The 15198-nt window shown below is 43.2% G+C and overlaps 1 protein-coding gene across 1 annotated transcript in view; it reads left to right on the top strand.

Moving 5' to 3' along the window:
• LOC146812790 (uncharacterized) overlaps window positions 1-15198 on the top strand; it is a 266004-nt gene that overhangs the window by 3024 nt on the left and 247782 nt on the right. The window contains exons 2-3 of the mRNA XM_085619906.1: window positions 3699-3817; window positions 4043-4237. Of these exons, the coding sequence (XP_085476032.1) occupies window positions 3722-3817; window positions 4043-4237 (291 nt within the window). The 5' untranslated portion in view covers window positions 3699-3721. The remainder of the gene's footprint in view (window positions 1-3698; window positions 3818-4042; window positions 4238-15198) is intronic.

Below are 15198 nucleotides of genomic sequence, written 5' to 3'. Positions count from 1 at the left end.
ATTAAGATTTCAAGGGAATCAACATCTGGATGTTGATTCTGGCATTTGGATTCACGTTCTTGGTGCAATTTATGATGAATTCACTGTAAGAGATGATAGAGATTATTCTGTGTTTGAAAAATTAGAAGTAGTTCAGGCTTACTCTTTGACAGTTATGAGTACGTGACTGGAACATTTTTAATAATGAAGGGTTAGGGTACAAAGAGCTCCTGTTAGTAAGTACTTTGGGGGAGCCGCAGTTTAGAGATCTGCGCTTTTGCAAGTGTCTCACAGAGCATCTTTTCCTAGACCTAGGATTGGATGTGGTTCGGCGGTAAGGGCACTGGTGTTGGAAGCTTTTTTTGGTAAGATCTATGTATAGATGGTTATCGCCGCTATGGACATTAAAGAGACTCCTAGGATTGATATGTCGTTTTCAGTTGGAGCGAGGGCATAGACCATCATATAAATATTTAGCAACACTTAAGCTTTTGGGAATTACTTGGTACTTTATCTGCTGGGTCACCAAAAATCTGAGAATAGTTTATCCCACTGCATCTTCAAATACTGTTGTGCATGCACACATGACTAATAAACCACTCACCCTAATCTTTTCTTCACAGTAATATAATTGTGTAGACAGCTTGTGAGGGTTTTCTGTCTTTAAACAGAGTTTAACTATAAATAACCAACTCTCATAGCTGAAAACACGATTTGTTTTTCATCACTGATTTGCTGAAATAAACACTAAGAAAGCTATTAGGACATGCTTTTTCATATCTCAAAGTAATTCTTAATTAATTGGCAAGTTTTTTTTTTTTTTTTTTTTGCTTGGGTGGATGAGTGGATCAATGGAAGAATGAGCAAATGAATGGATTAGTGGGTGAATGGAGGGCGAATGGCTGAGTAAGTTCATGAATGATTGATTGAACGCACAAAATGTGATGGGAGGAATGCTTGCAATAAGTCTAACCACTGGCAGTTGCTAAGGGTAGCATTCTAACCCATCATTATTTTTCCCCACTACGCCACCTCAGTTTGGACCCAGCCAAATGGAAATAAGTCTTGAGCCTGTTCCAGTAGGAATAGTCCAGCCAAACTTCCAGGGCAGGTCCTCCCTGAACTGGAACACAAGCAACCCAAGCCTGGTTTCATACTACTTAAAGTAGGGCTGGATGTAGCTGGCTTAATTTTCTGTATCATAATTCCTGCAAATTTGCCTAATTCTACTTAATTGTATGTGTGAAGTTTAATCCACCATTTAGCACTAGCACCCTTGCTTCCAAAATGGGCCAGAGGCTGTATTTTGAAATAAGAAAATGGCTCTACATGCTTCAGGACATGAACAGCAGCTGTCGCTCACTCTCTTAGTTCGTTGTTCCTGTGCTCCCGCAGTAGGATTTTCCCACAAATTACTCGAGCTGGAGTAATAGCGTAATTCCTGTTATTTCGTATCACAAGAGTATTGAGTAATTACTGAAATTACTCCAATTACTCTGGCATAATTAAAATATCACCCAGGCCTAACTTAAAGCACTCTCACGCTCCTCACTGTAGCAGTCACACACTCGTGACAGCATTCGTGTACACCTCACAGGCAAAGAGTCGCACCACACACTTCTCACAAGCAGTGTTGCTTTACAGACAGCAATCAGACAGCCCTAAACAGAGTAGCAGTCTTTTCATACTAGATTCTCAGTTTTGCAGCACTTACAGACTTGCACTCCCATAAAACCAACAGTACTCTCCCCATTGTCATTGAGCAGCACTCAAACACTAACAGGAGCACTCGCACTTCCAGGTGGTATGTATGTTATTTTTATATTGCTTGATCTCAGTTAATATTTAAAAACAATAAAGATTTGATTGCTTGAACAAACGAGGCGGCATTTTCTCAATTTTCTCAATAGAAGGTATGCAGATACAAATCTGTCTATGTACCCAAAACTCTGTGATTGGCTAGTTTCAACAGTAAAATTTAATTTGCAGCTGCTATTACATGGCGTTAGGCTGCATCTCACGGCCTTAAACATTATAAGTCTGTATGCGGGTAGGGTATCATCCCCTGACTTCAAGGCCACTTTGGTGTCATTTTCTACTGGGAGTTCATGGATCCCAGGATATATATGAGAGCCATGAACTCTTGGGTGGGTTCGTGTCCACAAGCACATCAGGGCCAGACTCTGTAGCGACTTGGGAAAATAGGAGTAGGGTTTGGCCATATCCCAGGCCCTGTGGCCAACCCATGTGCAGTGCCAATGACAGTGAACCATAGTATTTGAGTTGTGTTGGGATGGTCACCTAGGGATGGTTGGGTACAATTAGGCCCTTTGCCCAACCCCTGCTGTGCAGAGCTGCAGACCATATGCAGCAGAGATTGGTTGTCCACAGAGGGCTGGGCCAGGGCCTGGCCATCCTTGAGGACAGTCCTAGCGCCTAGGTTTTTTGTACAAAAGGTGGATTTAGTATTATGAAAAACTTCACAGTAAGGTATTGTTTCTTCCATTTGTAAAAGTTTCACCTATGTCTTGAAAATAACCCCAGATATACCAGCAAAAACATAGTAAACTAAAAACACCTCGGCCCCTTTGGCTAGGTGGAAACGATAGCTTGCCTACCAAATGCACTGCTTATGCTCGCAATATTTACACCAATAATTATGAGAAATTAGCAGTCTAACATAATTTAAAAAGCAATGCTTATCCTAACAAAAAATTATACTGTATCCATAGTGAAGTCTTCCATAATGTCATGTCAGTGATCACCAGTGTTGTCCTCATTGTCAGCTGTGATTTCATGTGTCACCTCCTTTGTGAGGTTTTAAACCAAGCATTTAATGGGCGAGTTAGGGTTTTTATGTCAGGCCGGCTAGTTATGGTTTGTGTAGCTGAGCATAACTGGTCTATTTTAGCAGTTTTTTGTCTTATTTCATAACAAACTTGTTTTTAAGGGTATGTATGTAAATGAACATATTTACACACATACATTTGCTCCTGTCTAGATATGGCTGACACAACATTATAGAGGAAATGGTCTTTTCCACCACTAACTTTTCCCTTCTTGACCAATCTGCACCAGATAACAAATTTCTGTACGATTACTTTCATTTTGCTAGATCTGTCACATAATTTAGCGCTGTTGTTGAAAAGCTTTCTCATCATTTTGTGGCTACTTAAACCAATCAGAAGACAATAACTGATTGAACCACCCAGCTTTTTTGTAATCATTATAAAATATAAACCAATAAGATTTCAATTTCACAAATCAACAAAAAGAAGGAAATGAAACAAATTATTACATGCCTGCAAAGTTGGGTGCACTTTCATGAACCATTTTTGGCAAATAATATTTACCATTGGGATTTCCATGCAAAACACTATATTTGGGACACTCCTAAAACGTTTCCTGCCTGACCATTATGAGCTAAACTGTGGAAAAAGATCTCAAACTGCTGCAATACACTTGTGCTTACCTATTCCATATAAACTCTTATTATTGAGATATTGACAAAAAATGACTGCGATCACAGTGTTAGACAGGTTTTTTTTGATAGAGAGAGAATAAAATATTCTCCATCATGTGGTTGGCATCATCTTCAGACTGTATTAACTTAAAAACCAACAAACAAATGTATTTTATTTTATAGACTCCTGCTTTTTAGTTTGGATATTACAGGATTATCGTAAAGATCCTAACCCTTGTAACCTGCTTGTTTTCAGCTGTTCCCCGACCTCACTTGGAGATGGATCCTGTGCTCTCCCTGGAGGAAGTGCTGGGGAGCACCAAGGAGCTTCTGGATGATACTTATCCCATCTACCAGGAAATGGACATGATGCGGGTAATCCTGGTTCTGAATATTTTTTATTTTATTTGCTTCAGATTCTGGCACTGTCTTGGTATGTCCCTGTGCTGCATGACTGTGGCACTCTGTCAGTGTGGTAGCCAACACGTTACAAATTGCGCTAGAGAACCTGGATCCTGTTACGCCATGTACCAGTGATATGGACCGAGGGCAAACATATGACATTTTATTTACATTCATCCATTTCATTTTCCTCTACAGCTGGCGGGTGGTGATAATCAAGCTACAGTACCCTTGCCATCGCAGCAAAGGTTGGGGGTCGAGGCAGAGTGGCATCAGCTGCAGGCCCTACAGCACCATTTGGCAGAAACCCAGATATCTCACTGGAAGCAGCTCCAGAGTTCCAGAGAGGCTCAACAACGGCAGGCAGTGCTGGTGGAAAAGCTCCAAGCTAAGGTATGGTGCTGGCAATGCAGAATCCCCTTTGCTCTTGAACTCAGTCATGTTCTGCTACAAAGTGAAAGATGTTTGGCGGTTCGGGGAGTGTCATTAAATAACTTGCTGTGAGAGACGTGGTTGTAAGAGTGACCCCTGTTGGGCCAAATTTCTATTTATTTTAAAATGCCATAATCAAAAAAGAACGAGTGAAGAAAGTTCATGAGGAAGAGTGCCACCGTTCCCCAGGGAATCGGCAGTAAATACCAAAAGGAAGGAAGCCTCCTAAGCTATCTTTATCTTACTCTGAAGCGGAATACTCCTGTTTTTTGATGGACGCTTACCCACATTTTGCAGTGTAGCATGCTTCATCATTGAGTCCTCATCAGGTATGATTGACAGTACTGGGTGGGCTCAACCTCACTTTTGGAGGGAGCACTTTGATCTTGTGGAGGATCACAATATTGGGACCAGGGAGAAAAAGATTAAAATTGCCTGCAGGTGTCCCCTTCGTTATTCAGGGAATTTATTTCTAGGGCTCCTTTTGGCAGATTAAAAAGTGAATAGAATTTGTGTGCGGTAATAATGGCTCCTCCATCCATTGGTCAATATGTTTAAGAGGGTTTTGTCTTTAACCTTGAAGTCATCCATCTTTTATCGGGATATTCCGGGTCCCTAGCATATGTGTTTTGTTTCTAAACTAATGTTCTTTATTATTTACATCCGCACTCTTACCATGCACACAAGCATTCCACAGTATATAGTACCAGATTTGGTTGCAGGGACCTTCCCTGTCTCTCATTTCTGAACTGCGGGAGGTAATCGAGTTCAACATGATTTATGCACAAGGGTTGTTTACCCTCACCTGTGTGGAAAAAACACATTACTCACTGCACGCTGTGACATATACGTATACAATTTAACATTGTGTTGTGTATCTGTGACAGGCACATCCAAACCCATTATAACAGTGTTTGTGTCTCACAAGTAAAAAGAAATAAACTCCTTTCGTGTGAAAATGCTATATATGGGCCCCTAGAAGTTTAGGAAACTGGCAACCCTTTTGTTTTGAATTTGCTAATATATCAGCTTAGATTGCACCTTTCTAGATTTTGATGTACAATTACAAGCTACGCATTAGATATAATGCGTGGGTGGCCCGTGTGGTTATTATCCGTATGGAATTTAGACCCATAACATTCAAGTTGAGATGTACTGTCATGCAATATAAACATGGTCTAAGTGAATGATTCACAACTGCAGGTTTACAAATGGCGGATTTTCTGAGTAATGTATTAGTCCGCTTTTAGTGTTATCTGGATGCCGTAGCCAATACATGGCACAAACTCTGTTAAATAGCCACAATGCGTGCAAATGTGTACATAGAATGTAACTTGTTTCCTGCTCTGTTCTATAATTCACATCAGTAACACGGATGATGAAATTGTGATTTTCCTTGTATTTGGGATGATATCAAACAAGGTTCCATTTAAATGAGTTACAATTGCAAATTTAATAATGGCGGACTATATATGATGAACGTGCAAGTCCCCTTTCTATGTTAACTTACTGCTGTGACAGCTAATGCATGCATTTAAAATGGCGACCTCCCGGTGGACGAGCAAACACCGAGGAAGGCATTTCGCCGAAACGCGTTTGTTTGTTATATCGGAATAAAATCCCTTCCGAGCGTCTCCCGTGAGTGCTTATTTCCTTTGCGACAGGAGGGATTTGGAGCGTTGATATATATTCACTGAAAAAACCATAGGTTTCAGGCACGTTATAGTTAGAAATTAGCATTTAAAAAACCTTAGAAATTCACTGAAAAAACCATAGGTTTCAGGGACGCTATAGTTAGTTGGACATTTCACTTTTGCAAAACCATAGAAATTCCACCGTTCTAGTTAGTTCAGCTAACTATAGCTCGCACCCCCGCAATGCACTGCTGATGACGTCCCATATTACATCATTCATGACATGGTCAGTGACTTCACTGATGACATCACTCAGGACACAAGAGGACCTCATCGCCCCACCAGCAGTGCACCAGAAGCCGCGTTTACAGAGTGGTGTAAAAAGGTGCGTAGCCTCTGACCACCACTCTGCAACGCAGCTCTGTGGCGCTTACTGGCGGTACCTGGTGGGCTAGTTGCCCCCCCAGAGACCCTCAGTGTTCAAGGGGAATTAATTCCCCAACTTACAATGCGCTAGTGGGCACGTTTGCAGAGTGCTGCAGGGAGGGGGCGGGGCTTCCAGCGCGATGCCGGTTTTTTTCTTCCCAGAAAGGGGACTGTGTGGCCCTCCTTCTTTCCCCATTTTTTGGGCCCTGGGGACCCCATCCTCCAGGGCCTGACCCCTATTTTCTTCTTTTTTTTTTTTTTTTTTAAATTAACGGGAAGGGGGCCGCGTGGCCCCCCTCTGGAGACCAATTTAGGCCCAGGTACCTGATCCCCCGGGGCATGGCAGCATATTTATTATTTAAAAAATATTTTTTTAAGGAGGGGTGTGCTGCGTGGCCCCCCTCCTGATGCCTCTATTAGCGCCGGGGACCCCATCCCCTGGGGCTGTGTCTCTTTTTTTATGTTTGAGGGAGGGGGGCCACTTCTGGCCCCGGGGACCCCATCCCCTGGGGCCTGGCCGCTCCATTGGGGTTTCGTGGGGGAAGTCCCAATGCCCCCACGGTCCCGCTGGCTCCCTGCGTCCGGCATTGCTTTTGCACAAGGGGAGCTTTGTGGCAAAGCAATTCTGCTTTGCTTCATTGAAGCGAGAGCAGAATTTCCTGCTCTCGCTTCAATGAAGCAAAGCAGAGTTTGCTATGACAGGGCGGGAGCCTCACTGCTCCCGCCCTGCCATAGCAAACAGCAGTGTCCTGGGGGTGGGCACCCTGGGACACTGCAGGAGCCGGCCCTGGGGGGTGGCAGTGTGAGAAAATGCCATCTTTCTTGCATGGTATGCCCCCACTTTTTGCTGAATTGCTGAATGTACTTTGACTGAGTGTGCCCTGGGCTCCTGCCAATCAGGTACCCAGGGCCTATGTTCCTTCCCTAAAACTGTGTTGAAGCCTAAACCCAATTGGCATCTCTGGCCACATGTCAGCCCCTGGTAAATGGTACACTAGGTACCCAGGGCCTTATGACCAGAGAAGGCCCCTAAGGGCTGCAGCACTTATTGTACCACCCTTAGAGGCCCTGCACCCTGACACACACACACTTTCCTTGCAGACTGAGTGTCTGGGTGCAGAACAAAACAGTCGATATGGCACACATCCCTGTGTGCCATGCCCACAACACACACTGCCCTGGCATACATCAGCCACCCCTCTAGCTGGGTGCCCTATGCCAGTGGTGTGGGCACAGGTGCATGAGCCCTGTACCCCTACAGTACCCAGGTCCATTCCTGGGAACTGTAAGTGCAGTGCTGCCATTTAAGAGTATATGGTGCTGGGAGATCGTCAACACAAACTCCACAGCACCATAATGGCTACACTGAAGACTGAGAAGTTTGGTATCAACTTTCTCAGCACATTTTAACCCACACTGATGCCCGTGTGGGATTCAATGTACAATGCACGACAGAGGGCATCTTAGAGATATCCCCTGAACCTAACCTACAATCCACGTCTTGTCTGAGGGGCTGCCTAGGCTGCCACACAGCAGACATGTTGCTGGACCCCTGGGTAGAGAGCCATCCGCTCTCCTGGGCCTGCAACAATGCACATCCTGGGCAAGGTGCTAGGTCTCCTCCCCCAGGATGGGCCGGGGAAGCTTCAAAGGCATGCCGCCTTTGTGAGCTTCTCCAGGACACTTGCTGTACTCATCAACTGGCCCCTACCGTTCCTGACCCCCACTCTGGCGGGATGACTGGCCGGAAACACCAAGGAAGGAAAGTGGGTGTGCCAGCCTCTGCCAACCCCACCCCTCAGGTGGGGGAGGCGAGGTGAAGCACATCTTCGGGCTCTCGCCATCTTGAGGATGGGAAGCCCTGCCCAATCAGGACTAGGCTACTGCCCCCCTCCCACAGGAGAGTGGCAGGATAGGGGGTGTACCCACCCCAGGGAGGGGACCCATTGGTCCCTGCCCTTTACCTACCTGTAACGCACCTAAATTTAGTATTTAGGGGCACCCTGAACCTTCCTTCCTCAGATCCAGATTCCGAAACAAGAAAGAAGAACAAGGAACAAGAAGACCTGCTGTGCAGCTGCTAACAAGAGGAAGACTCCAACTGATTTAGCCCCAGCCCTACCGGCCTGTCGAACCTCGAACCTGCTCCTGCTAAACCCCGGCATCTCCAGTGGTCAGCAACCTCAAAAACCACGGAGGACCTGGCTGCCTTGTGACTCTAACTACCTGGGACTCCCACGAGCAGTGGTACTGCTCAAAGCAAGTAACTGACCCCTGGCCTCAGCCAGGAACCGCAAACCCTGCACACTCTGCACCCGCCATGCCTGGCCTGTGCTGGAGTGAACAAAGACCCCAAGGACGTCCCCCCGGCGACTGTGACCCCGAATCCAGCACCCAAGGACCCACCTCGATGCTCCTGACGACGCCTGCAGCCTCAGAACCAGGGACCCCCCCAACCGCGACCAGCAGAGGGTAAGATTTCCCAACACCAAAAGGCACCCCGGCGCCCTGCGCCCCCTGTGCCCAACTCCTGGGTGCCTACCTATCCTCCAACTACCCAACTTACCTCTCGAAGTGGTGGTCGCACCTGAAGAAACTTCGTTCCCGAGCTTGCAGCCTTTGTTCGTTCTTGAGCTTCTCCATTGAAATCCATTGAGCGCCCGGCGGCTCAAAAGCACCCTGCACCCAGCCACCCCTGCCAGTGCAACCTCTACTCTAATCTACTTCCCCATTTGCCCTGAGCAAGTGACCAGGAGCCCAGCTCCCACAGCCACGTGGCCTGCTAGCCAGCAGCCACCAACCAAAGGCCCCCTGCCTCCCATATAATAACATTGGGCCTAACTCACTCTGCACCCAGCTGCCCCTGTGCCGCTGAGGGTGTAACAACTGTACCTACCTGACCCTGGGAGACCCATGAGTCTATGCCCAGAACCTTAACTCTGCCAGTCGAGTACTTACCCAAAAGCTGATAACTCACTTTTCTTCCATAGGGTAACATTAACTGGTTTCACTTGGAAATTCTTCTAAGTGTCGAGTTTTGAAACTTTAAAATATTCATCTAAAATCAGCCGAATTACGAAAACTAATTTAGTCACCTGTTATCAGGAGAGATCCCAGTGCTGGATCTTGGTGCCCAGCACTGACCCTGAAAAGTAATTACAACTGTACTTACCTATAACTTGATTTTCCTTCCATAGGATAACATTGCCTGGTTTTCACCAGAAATTCTTCTATGTGTCTATTTTGTAAATTTACAAATATTCGTTAAAAATCGCCTGTATAACAAAAACACATTCTTTCAACTGTTTACTGGAGATGCCCCAGTGCTGGATCCAGGATCCAACACTGAGTTAGAAAAAGTAACAATAACCCCACTTACCTGCAAAGTGAATTTCCTCCCATAGGATAATATTGGTGATTCTATGTGAAAAAGTTTCCAAGTGTCAACTTTTCAAATACAATAATATTCCTTAAAAATCACTACTGTAACCAAAACGTTTTTACTCAACTGTTTACAGGAGATGTCCCAGGACTGAATCTAGGATCCAGTCCTGTGGTAAGAAAAGTAATACAAAAAGTAATCAATTGCATTTAACTAGAAATTCCCATTGAGCTCAATGTTATATTGTGTTTGAAATTGTGTTGCCTATTGCAACAACTGTATCCATTGCATTCAAAAGTCTATTGCATATTGAAAGTATTTATCTGAAGCATTTCATTCTGAGAAAGTATATTTTGATACCTATTGTTGGTTCTAAAATAAAACAACTATATATTTTTATACAAAACCATTGGCATAGAGTTCGGTTCTTGAGTGTGTGAGACCATTTGCTGACTGTCTACAACAAATGCTTTACACTGTCCTCTGATACTGCCTTACTGCTCGACCAAGCTACCACTTTAGAGAGTAAGGTTATATCTAACTTTAGCCTCTGCCAAACCTCTGGGGACTGTGGACTCTGTGCACACTGTTCCTGTTTGGGAACAGTATATACAGAGTCACTTTCTTACAGGCAGTCCCAAGGGCCATCTAGGGCTTCAGGAGGGGGGCAGCGCGGCCCCCCTCCCTTTGTCAAAATAGCCCTGGGGAGGCGGTGGGCCCCGGGGCCGTGTGGGGGGGCTCTTACCCCACCCCCATCTATTTTTTTTTTTAAAGCAAGAGCCCCGGGGAGGTGGCGGACCCCGGGTCTGCGGGGGCCCCCGCTATTTTTCTAAGACGATGCCCCCGGGACCTGGCTCACCGGGGGCCTCATTAAAATGAAGCGCGTAAGCCCACGCTTCATTTTTGTTTGTAATTTCGAAATTACAAAACAAAATGCTTTTTTGGGCCCTGGCGGGTCCTTGTGGGACCCACGAACCAGCAGGCATAGGGGGTCAGGGTGTTTCTACCCTGCCCCCTTTTCTTGTTTATTAACCTTTTATTTACTGTTTTCTTGTGACTTGGTTCTGCAGAGTCACAAGATGGCTGCCAACACTTCCTGGTTTGGAGTGTTGGCAGCCAATCAAAGTGAAGCTCGTGCCCGGGAGGGTTCGTGAACCCACCGCGGCCACAGATATCGAAACCTTTTCTATTTCTAATTTCTCAGGAACTACTGAACGGATATACACCATTTAACAAACAGGGCTCTTTCTGAACCAAGGGCTACCTTTTTGCCAAATTTGGTGTAATTCCGTTCAGCAGTTTGGGCTGTAGCCTTGTCTAAAGTTTTCTATGCAAAATAACATGGGGAAAATGCGTTTTGGGACCCCCTTTTTTCTCGGCCCCTGCTTGACGATTCACCCTGCAACTTTCAAGACAGGAGGTGACCGGAGCGCCCCTCTAGTTTTGAAAATTTCGCAAAGATTCGTCAACCGGCCCCAAAGTTATTGGGCGAAGAAAAAACGCTTTTTGAATAGAAACAAGGCCCTAACTATAACTACCTAACTATCAAGGCTCACTGCCGAAATGCGCCATTTGTGTGCACAATAAACTATTGTGCTGTCCTCCGGTGTACTGCATTTTTCTTTCCCGTACTTAATGGAATTACTTTTTTTTTTTTTTTTTTTTTTTTTATTTCCATGACAGTTCCATTATTGTAAACATACATAGCTGACTTCAGAAAAGGAAAAAAAAGACATGACTTGACAGAGCAGCAGACCACAAAAAAGCCGAATCACAGATACTACGATGTACTAGTGTTATCAGAGAGAAAATTCATCAGGGCTCCCCAAATTAACATTCCCAGACATTTCTTCCTTGTTCCTTTCAAGAGATACAAATGCATTTCAATTTCATAAATACGATATAACTTCGCTCTCCAAAATTCAAAAGTAGGAGGTTCAGGTGATAACCATTCTGTTGCAATACATAACCGGGCAACCGTCATTGCAAGGAATAGAAAATACCGGTGTTCTTTTAAGATCTGATAGCTGTATGTTTTTTGGCAGCAGCCCAGTATCATAAGTGAAGGGGAAATCTTCAAAGGACAAGCCAGTACCAGCGATATAAATCTTTCAATATCCGCAAGAAAATGCGAAAGTTTTGCACAGTTATAAAAAATATGGAGCATGTCAGCTTCCTGATCTCCGCACCTAAAACATTTACCATTGTATTTATCTCCCCAAGTTGCCATACGTTTAGGAGTATAGTATAACCTAAACATCGTTTTATAAACCTGGGCTTTTAGATTGGCTGCCAGACAGATTTTTTTAGCGAAGCATAGTGATTCCACTATTTCAATTTGAGAGTCTCCCAGTTGGTTAATCCAATAGTGGTTATATTTTTGAATATCATCGTTCCTATGTTCCATTAAAATCGCATAAAGTGGGCCAATTCTTTTTTGCAGACGGATCCCCTCAATTAAGTTATTAGGGAGAGCGTCAATCTGGTTTTTCAAACAAAAGTCGCGAAGTTGAAGATATTTAAAGAATAGCGTCCGTGGAAGCTGATATTTATCCACTAATTCTGCATAAGTTAGAAATTTTGCATTTGTATCATATAAGTCACCAATTCTTGAAATCCCTTTTCTAATCCAGATCTTAACATTGTCGTCCCAAAACAGAGGGAAGTATTTTATTGGCATCAAATGGGGTATAATATATGATTTTACCTAGTTTAAGCATTTTCTTAACATTTCTCCAGACTTTAAATGCTGCAGCAAATACCTTAAATCTTGTATGTTTATAGTAGTTACCCTCTAGTTCTTTTAATAAACAACCTTTCGCCTGTTCTCCTAAAAGTAAAAAAAAGATGGAAGGGGCATCCGCCTCATTTTTTGGAGATTCTCCTGTCAATAGACAGCCCATTTTTTGTAAAAAGCAAATATAATAATAACAGAGAAAATCAGGCAAGCCCCGACCTCCTCTTTCTTCCGGTAACGAGAGCCATTTCATGGCTCTACGAGGTTTACCAGGAGACCAGACAAACTTCCCACATATATTTTGTAATTGCTGTATATGCTTGGGTGAAAATTCCAGAGGTATACTTCGAAATACATACAAGATTTTGGCTAAAATATTAATCTTAATTATGTTCCCTCTTCCAATAATTGAAGTCTATTCCATCTGTCTAATGAATCTTTAATTTGGGTTATAGTCACCTCCCAATTACTTTCAACAATCTCTTGCATCTGGGTTTTAATCTGAATGCCTAAATAAGTAACCTCATTTGTAACCCGAGAGTCATTAAATTGTATGTTCTTTGTACAGAGAATTTGGGTTTTTTCAGCATTTAACTTATACCCAGACATTATTCCAAAATTTTTAGATAATAATTCGATCTCCACCATGGCCTCTCTAGGGTCAGTAGTCACTATAGCGATGTCATCTGCATAAGCAAATACGGTATATAAAATGCCTGTAGCTGAAAAAGGCTTAATATATGGGGAGTTCTGTAAACTAATAATAAAGGGGTGAATATATAAAGCGAAAAGCAAAGGGGAGCAGGGACACCCTTGTCTTGTTCCTCTAGTAATGTTGATCTTTTCAGATTTTAAACCCATAACTGTAATCCTAGCAATTGGTGCATTATATAATACCTGAATTGCCGTTAGAAAAGTTTCCCCAAAACCCATCCTTCTCAACACTTCCCATAAATACACCCACTCTACACGATCGAAAGCTTTTTCAGCATCAAGCAATATCAAAGCTAAATCCATCTTTTCGACATCTGCAAAATCAAATAAAGTAATAACTTTGTTAATGTGAGATACCGTTCCTCTTTTAGGTATAAAACCATGCTGATTTATAGTTACTAGTGAAGATATGACTTTAGATATACGGTTAGCTAACATTTTGGAATATAACTTACTATCGCAATTAAGCAAAGATATAGGACGGTAAGATCCAGGTAGTTCAGGGGGTTTCCCTTTTTTACTGAAAATAACTATGGAAGCATCGTTCCATGTATCTGGTGCTATCCCCGTTTGTGCCTTCCTGAACATTGCTAACAATACATTCTTCAGTGGCTCAAAGAAGCATTTATATACTTCCCCAGGGATAAAGTCGGGGCCGGTTGCTTTTCCATTTGGTATTTGCCTAACCGCCTCCTCTAATTCCTCCATGGTGAAAGGGCTGTCTAGAGTATCTGCCTCTACATCTTTTAATTGATTTACAACAGCGGCATCAGGAATCTGGACCGAAGTGAAGTTTGATTGTCTGGTGTAAAGTTCCGAATAAAATTGGTGAAACACATCTAAAATTTCCGTCGGATCTTCCCGGACCACCCCAGATTGGTCCCGTAATCTCGTGATCATACGAGAAGTAGACTTCATTTTTAATCTCAAGGCTAAGGATCGGCCAATGGATTCGCCATATTCGTAGATATGTCTCTTATTTGTCAAATATTTAGAGGCAATCTCTTCGGCCCAAACTCCTGTTTTAGTCGCTTTACATTGTGCAATTTTTTCCTCCATAAGCGATATTTGAGTTAAATTATCGTTTTTTATCAAAGCCTTAGCAAGACCAACTTCCGCTAGCTCTAGTTGCTGATAAAACTCCCTCATTTGTAATCGTAATTTGTTTTGATGGTATAATCCAAATTTTATCGTTTCTCCTCTAAAACAGGCTTTAAATGTGTCCCAAACTATTGCAATATTAGCTGACCCTAAATTAATACTAAAGAATTCTTTCATCCACTTCGTCATATGACCTCTATAATGTTCGTTAAGACAGAGCTTCCTATCAAATGAAAAATTTCTCATAGTATTTATCTCGGCCAAACATGACCAATCAATCATGAGAGGAGAATGATCCGAAGTAACTCTGGGAAAAGTCTGTATCCTTGTGTGTATGAATAGTTGAAGATGTGAAAAAGTAATCTAATCGAACGAGTTTCTTGTGTGGTGCAGAGTAATACGTGAAGCCTGGAAGGGAGGGATATTTTTTACTCCATATGTCCACCAGGCCGTGATCATTAACTAGATTATATAAGGCTTTAAAAACCCGAGGTTTCCGTCCCTGATAATATACTGAACCTCTCATTAGTTCTGTGGTGCTTAAATTAATATTCAGATCTCCACATAAGATTAACGGAGCTCTCCAATTAGCTAACTCTATATTTAATAATACTAGAACTTCAGCTTCATCCGCATTAGAGCCATATATTGAGCAGATTGTAAAAACCCTGCCCCGTACTGTGACCTCAGCTATGACCCATCTACCCCACTTATCAGCTAGTTTACGGCCCACTATACAATATCCAGGTCTAGAAAGGATCATAACCCCTCTTGTATTGTTGATTTGTTGAGAAGCTACATTCAACACATAGCCAAGATCCGCTATAAGAAACCTATTATCCCAAGAGAGATGTGTTTCCTGGAGGCAGAGAATATCAGGTTGGATAAAGCGAATTTCTGCAGCTATTCTCCTTCTTTTATTACTAGA

The sequence above is a fragment of the Triturus cristatus genome, chromosome 7 (assembly GCF_964204655.1).
Source record: "Triturus cristatus chromosome 7, aTriCri1.1, whole genome shotgun sequence".
Lineage (NCBI taxonomy): Eukaryota > Metazoa > Chordata > Amphibia > Caudata > Salamandridae > Triturus > Triturus cristatus.
The sequence above is the reverse complement of the archived record's forward strand: the minus strand, read 5'-3'. Positions and strand labels throughout refer to the sequence as shown.